The sequence below is a fragment of the Magallana gigas genome, chromosome 2, assembly GCF_963853765.1.
Source record: "Magallana gigas chromosome 2, xbMagGiga1.1, whole genome shotgun sequence".
Taxonomy (NCBI): Eukaryota; Metazoa; Mollusca; class Bivalvia; order Ostreida; family Ostreidae; genus Magallana; species Magallana gigas.
The window spans coordinates 60,467,388-60,473,598 of NC_088854.1; the positions used below are offsets into that span (position 1 = coordinate 60,467,388).

Here is a 6,211-nt window from a genome sequence, read left to right on the forward strand (position 1 = left end):
TTAAGAAGAGCTTGGACTTTAGGTACTTGTGTCAAATAGCAATGTGACGTTGGCCTGTCTATTTCATTGTAGGCCATGGCTCTTTGAAATCATCAGGATTTGTCTGCCTTTTTAGCAAAGACTACACAATCAGTGTATATTTCGCTTGAACCCAGCATCATTTTAACTTGTTTTGACGCAAGAAATGGATTGTTACATATTCTACTGAAAGTCCAAGGTCTTGTTAAAAAGGTTCTTAATATGCAGTAGGTTGATTTTAATGAACTCTGATAAATATCACACTACACATTAAACAAATAAATAACAGGAAAATAAAACTGGAATTAAACAAATCCCGTGTAACAATCTACAACATTTAGTAACATCTTAAGATACCGGTACAATAACCAGTGACATAAAAATAACCAGTTCATCCAAACTTGTTTCTTAAACAAACAAAACACATTAATATCAAAACAGGAACATGAGATCTAATGTAGACAAACATAAATACTCAATATAATATATTGCTACTCTGTAATTCAATGCATACATATTTTTCTATCTAGGTACCTCAGGGAGCTAATCCATTTAGATAAATAATACATTAAATTGTTATACATGTTATACAGTCTGGCATAGTGGAGAATAAATATAACAACCTGTCTATACAACCATCAATAACATTGTTTAGTTAAACAGAAATGTGCATGAATAACGAGTACATTCAAAACAATATGGTTTCTTCTATTTACTGTGTAATTTGGAATTTTGTGATAAATAAGGTTGTCTGATAATGAAATATTGGTCAGTTTTTATGGCAAGATGATTTTTTAAACAATGATATGTCATAGGATTTACAACTTGTGTAACATAACTCAGGATGGGTTTTCCTTTTTAAAACCATGCGTTATGATAGCAAAAATACTGGGAACAACCATTCTAACTGAAACTGCATCTTTACTACATCACCCTTTTATTATGAAATGACCCATAAAATACTTAACTTTTAGAGTGTGAAGGAATCAATCTAAATTAGGTTTGCAAAAAGTCAAAAGAATGTTTCAGTCATATAAATTTTAAACGTTTGGCAATTAACTTAAACAAGGAACATATTCTCATTCAATTCTTGACTACAGCTTCATCCTAATTTTCACTGATGCAAAAAATAACCAGAACTGAAGAAGAAGATGATGCTGATGATGATGATGACGATGATGATGATGAACAAACGAAGCTTGCTGATGACTCAGATCTACAGATTTGCTGTTGTCTTGAACACAGGAGAGATTAGGATCACTTCTATCCTTAGTTTACAAGAATGCAATCATTTCAATATATGTAGATCTGTATCTCATTAATCCATCTTGTGAAATCCTTGCTGTATGCTTGAGACATTGGCGTGTCCTCAGGGTTAGTTCAGGGGATGGAGGGGCTATCGGGGACATGTAGATCGGCCTTACCCTCACTGTGAATCAGCTGGACTGTCATTTCCTGGTCTGCCCCACTCGCCGCTGCCATCATAGACTCCCGGTCACCCCTGGGGAACAAAAGAAATTCACATTATAAACAAGTTTGGTTACCCCTTGAAAACAAACTATGACAGTAACTGATAAATCTAAACTATAAAGTGAAGTCTCTTGGTCATCTCGGGGGAACAATATACATGTATCACATGATTGTATAAATGGCTCTGATTACATAACAAAGAGTGCAATCAAATAGGATATGTCTCAAGTTTTACATCAATGAAGAACAAAACATCACCATCATATATCAATTTTAGCCAGATGTAAATTTAACTGTGATTAACTGTGATTGATAGACATGTTTAAAAACATCTTATACATTTACTATAATATTTCTCAATGACATGGATCTTGGAGTGGGGTGGTCAACCATCAATAATAAATCTTTATCAGAGCCAAAAAGTGCAATTGGAGAAGTACATAGTTTTTATGCCCATAAAGAACATCAACAGTGCTGAGTGACTACAGAGTATATTAACAAACTGAAGTTAGACCTGGAATGGCATGAACTTTTACTTCTTAATTTTGTTTTGACATGTATAAAACTCTTACTTCTTGCCGACAGCTTTCAGTCCATACAATGCTCCACATGCAAAGACCAGACCGGCGCCTAGGACTGTCCAGGCCTCGATACAGGCTGCTATAGGCACCAGACCAAGTCTGTAGAATCAACAGGAGTTATACACCATTACTCAGACAACACTTACTTTACTCAATTCTCCAATAAAGGACTAATTGTCATAAATAAAACTGAAAAAAATCACATTTTGTGGGAAATTTAAAGCAAGATTTTATTGTTTTTCAATTTTTCTCAATTATTTAAACTCATTGGCAGTAATAATCATTTTTTGCAATTCAACGAGAATAACGTGAATTTTTTAAATGGACTAAGGATACCTACAAACAGTACAAAACCGCTTTCTGCCAGGCAGGTCGCTTGTCTGAAAATGAGCTGATTTTGTCAGCAAATTCCACAAACTGACAGCAGCAAGGGGCCTCCAACAGAACAACAATGAAGCCAGCCACCCTGAGAAAACAGATAACACACTAATTAACAAACAATCACACTAGTTATAAATTTCTAGATATATGGGACTTACAGCAGTTTGATGAATTATTCACTCAGAGATTATCTCTGTAACTCTTTTGTTTTGTATGTCAAACTATGTTTTATATAGATATTGACGCATGATGTACTTGTAACTTACATCTGAAGTACTCCAGCCAGTAAACACATAGCTGTGAAGGTGATGCATGCAAAGAGTCCAAATAATATGGCCACTACAACAGAAAATAGGAAGTGGTCGTAAAGAATAGTATTGTGTCTGACATATATTTTGTGTATACAGACTGGGGTTATTAATATCTTAATTAATTAGTAAAAATTTATGTTAACTTATTTAAATCAAAATTCAATAATTATCAATTATGATTCATGAACAACACAATAAGTACAAATAACTTAATTCTGTCAGCATTTATTAATAAGAGACCCTAATGATAGGTTATAGACAGTAAAAAATAATTAATATACCCAAAAAATATGGGCAGGCAAAAAAAAATTCTGCTTATAGTTGGTATATTGTATTGATAAATATCAAAGCCAGGATGAATTTATCTACTGTATAATCCAACTGCCAATACACTAATGACTATAACAATTAAAACACTTCATTAAATAGGTATATACTATGGTTATAATCATAATCACATACATGTTTAGCCAACAATTGAATATATAATGTTATTTATCACATTTAAATGTATGTACAATACTGATCAGACCCAACCTTACAGAAAGTAAACCTCAACTAAACCCTGGGTTTACTTTCTGGGTTTAATTACTCCGGTTTTACTAGAGTGGACCCAGAGAGTAAATTAACCTGCTCAGAAGTATACCCCTGTAAGCAGAAGCTTAATGTGTGTTCGGAATATACAAGGGTCAGGATAGGCAGTAAGATAGTAGGATAAAAGACTTCAGTAAATACAGTTGACTCCAAAAGCAGTTTCCAAGTAAATTTTCAAAAAGTAAAACCAGGGTTTAGTTGGGGTTTACTCTGGAGTTAGGTTGGGTCTGTTCAGTATTGTATACACATGCCAGCTGAATATATGTTTATCATCTGTTCAAAATTACAGAATATCCCAGTAAGACATTTGTGTTTTAAAATATATATTCTCTTTTGAGAAGTGGACAGGCAAAGCTAGCCCACATCCACATGGATGTAGGCTACATGTCCACTTCTCAAAAGAGAATATTAAATATAAAGTTCACATGTTAAAATCTTATGATTTAAACCGTTTTAACTTTATATATGTAAGTGTATTTACTGAAAACCCCCTCCCCTCTCCAATAAAAATGACTCACTGAGCAAAAACAAATACTGAGGCAATCAACAGCTGATCAACAAAAAGAGAGAAAGTACTTTAAAGTTATCGAAGTTGTATGACGTTTACAATAAAATGCCAATAGGGTACAATTACAGACGAATACACGCGGGAAGAATGCGTCGAGAAAATGTTTGATGTTGACCATGTTGACAGCTGATTCCAACAACTTACAGAGACCACCCAGTGTTCCGACCCCTTTCAGGAGATATTTGTACCACCATGAATCCACAATGCCATTGTCTTTTTGTCCTTCGCGTGTGTTTTGTTGCATTGTTTAAGACTAGATAATCATATGTTTTTTTCTACCCTATCCCTCTTTCAACATGTTCAATCTCTTCTGCTATTTTGAAATTGACGTGTTCATTTCATGACGATTAGTAAACTTCCGGTGAATGTAAATTTCGTGATATGGACAACCTCGTGAAATCCGATTAAATTTAGGTTGTCTATCAAGGCGCTCCCAACTAAATTTGTAAATCTATTTATCACGAAAGACAAATGGGACCACAGAGAAAAATAATTTTATCTCGTAATTCCGAGAAAAGATCTCGTTGATCTGAATTTGACGAGTTTTAAATTATCTCGTTCAGACGAGAAAAGATCCCGTAATATCGAGTTAATTATCTCGTTATTACGAGTTACCTATCTCGTAATATTACGAGATAATCTTTTTAAAATAACCTTAGAAAATATTTCGTAATTACGAAAAAAAAAATCACGCTATTACGAGGTAATGATTTGGTTATTGCGAGAAAAAATCTCATTATGACGAGTTAATTATCTCATAATTACGAGAAAATATCTCGTTGGAATCTGAACTTTATTTATTTTACAACGATTGATAAGCAAGTTCTACAACTTATATTGATATCTCTCGTTGGCACGGATGTTAGCGCGAGGAGGTCGTTGGTGTGGGAAGAAGCTGGAGTACCCGGAGAGAACACACGTGTCCAAGCGGGCGACCGCCATACCCTATCACATACCACCACTGTCGATCACGGGGATCGAACTCGGGTCGCATTGGTGACAAGCGACTGCATTGTCCACTACACCTTATCTCATTATAATAAAATAAATAGTAGGTGTTATTTGATTTATTATTATAATTATGAATACATTATATTCCTCGTTCATCTGATCTAGACCCCCTAGTCGATTGGTTCATCCTTTCAGTCTATTATTTGTTCTTTCAAGAAGCGTTAATTCCATTTTGATTATTTTTAGATAGTCAGTACGATCATTATTAATTAATTTCTACATAAAATGATCGGATTTAACATTTTATCTTATATGAATAAGTGGAAAGTACTGCAAGTAATTTTACTTTTTAACGTATATTACATCCCCACTCCGAAGTAAATACCAGGTAGGACATATAGTCCTAGTCATAAAAACACAATTCTATTAGTTACAGGTAACTTATAAACTGGCCAGTTAATTTATTAATCAATCTGCTTTGCTCCTTCTTATGAAATTTGAATTTAAATGAATTTTTTAAAATATGTTCACCCATTTAACATAGAGAACCAGAGAGTACATGTAGAACAATAAAACGATCCATTTTATATATATATATATCTTTTCTCGTAATAACGAGATAATTAAATCGTAAAAACGATGTCATTTCTCGTAATAACGAGATGATTAACTCGTAATAGAGAAATCTTTTCTCGTAATTACGAGATAAAAATATTTTTTATGTGGCTTTATTCGTCTTTCGTAATTTATATATGTCTACCCTCTTTCCTATAAAATCTTATAATATAGAGGTTAGAGACATATATGAATAGATTGATTTGAACAACTTTTATTGCAATATATAATACAATGGGATTGGGCACAAGTTATATAAAAACTTAATTCGCCCTCTCTCTACATGTTGAACAACATACAATATTATTGCAAATACGACTCAGTTTGTACTTATACAATAATAAATTACACTAATACTGTAGATATTTGATAAAATGTAGTAATTTCAAGGAAGTTAATGTTATCTTATAATACATGTACTAGTGTTAGTATTACATGTATGCAAGGATAAACGAGATAAATAAAAATATGCAAAATGTTATCAGCAAAAATACAGTCAGATTTGGTATTATTCAAATCTGCCAGTACCTTGAATGTAAATTTGAACAATTGAAAAGGTATTTATTTATTTAATAAATATATATCGTTCGTCATTCACATTTAGCGGGGAGCGCCTATGGTCTTTCAGGGAAAAATGTCAGCATACAAACTAGTTAACCCCCCCCCCCCCCCACCCCTCCCCTTAGACCTAACACAAAAAAAAAATTAACATCAATATTACG

At 33.3% G+C, this 6,211-nt stretch overlaps 1 protein-coding gene across 1 annotated transcript; it reads right to left on the reverse strand.

The window, feature by feature from the left end:
• Positions 1–1,192: 1,192 nt before the first annotated feature.
• Positions 1,193–4,278, reverse strand: LOC105330052 (calcium channel flower homolog). Its single transcript, XM_011431617.4, has 5 exons — positions 4,068–4,278; positions 2,717–2,789; positions 2,410–2,535; positions 2,061–2,168; positions 1,193–1,519 (listed from the first exon to the last, which is right to left on the reverse strand). Exons 1-5 carry the CDS (start codon positions 4,165–4,167, stop codon positions 1,399–1,401), a joined length of 528 nt encoding a protein of 175 aa, XP_011429919.2. The 5' UTR covers positions 4,168–4,278; the 3' UTR covers positions 1,193–1,398.
• Positions 4,279–6,211: the final 1,933 nt, after the last annotated feature.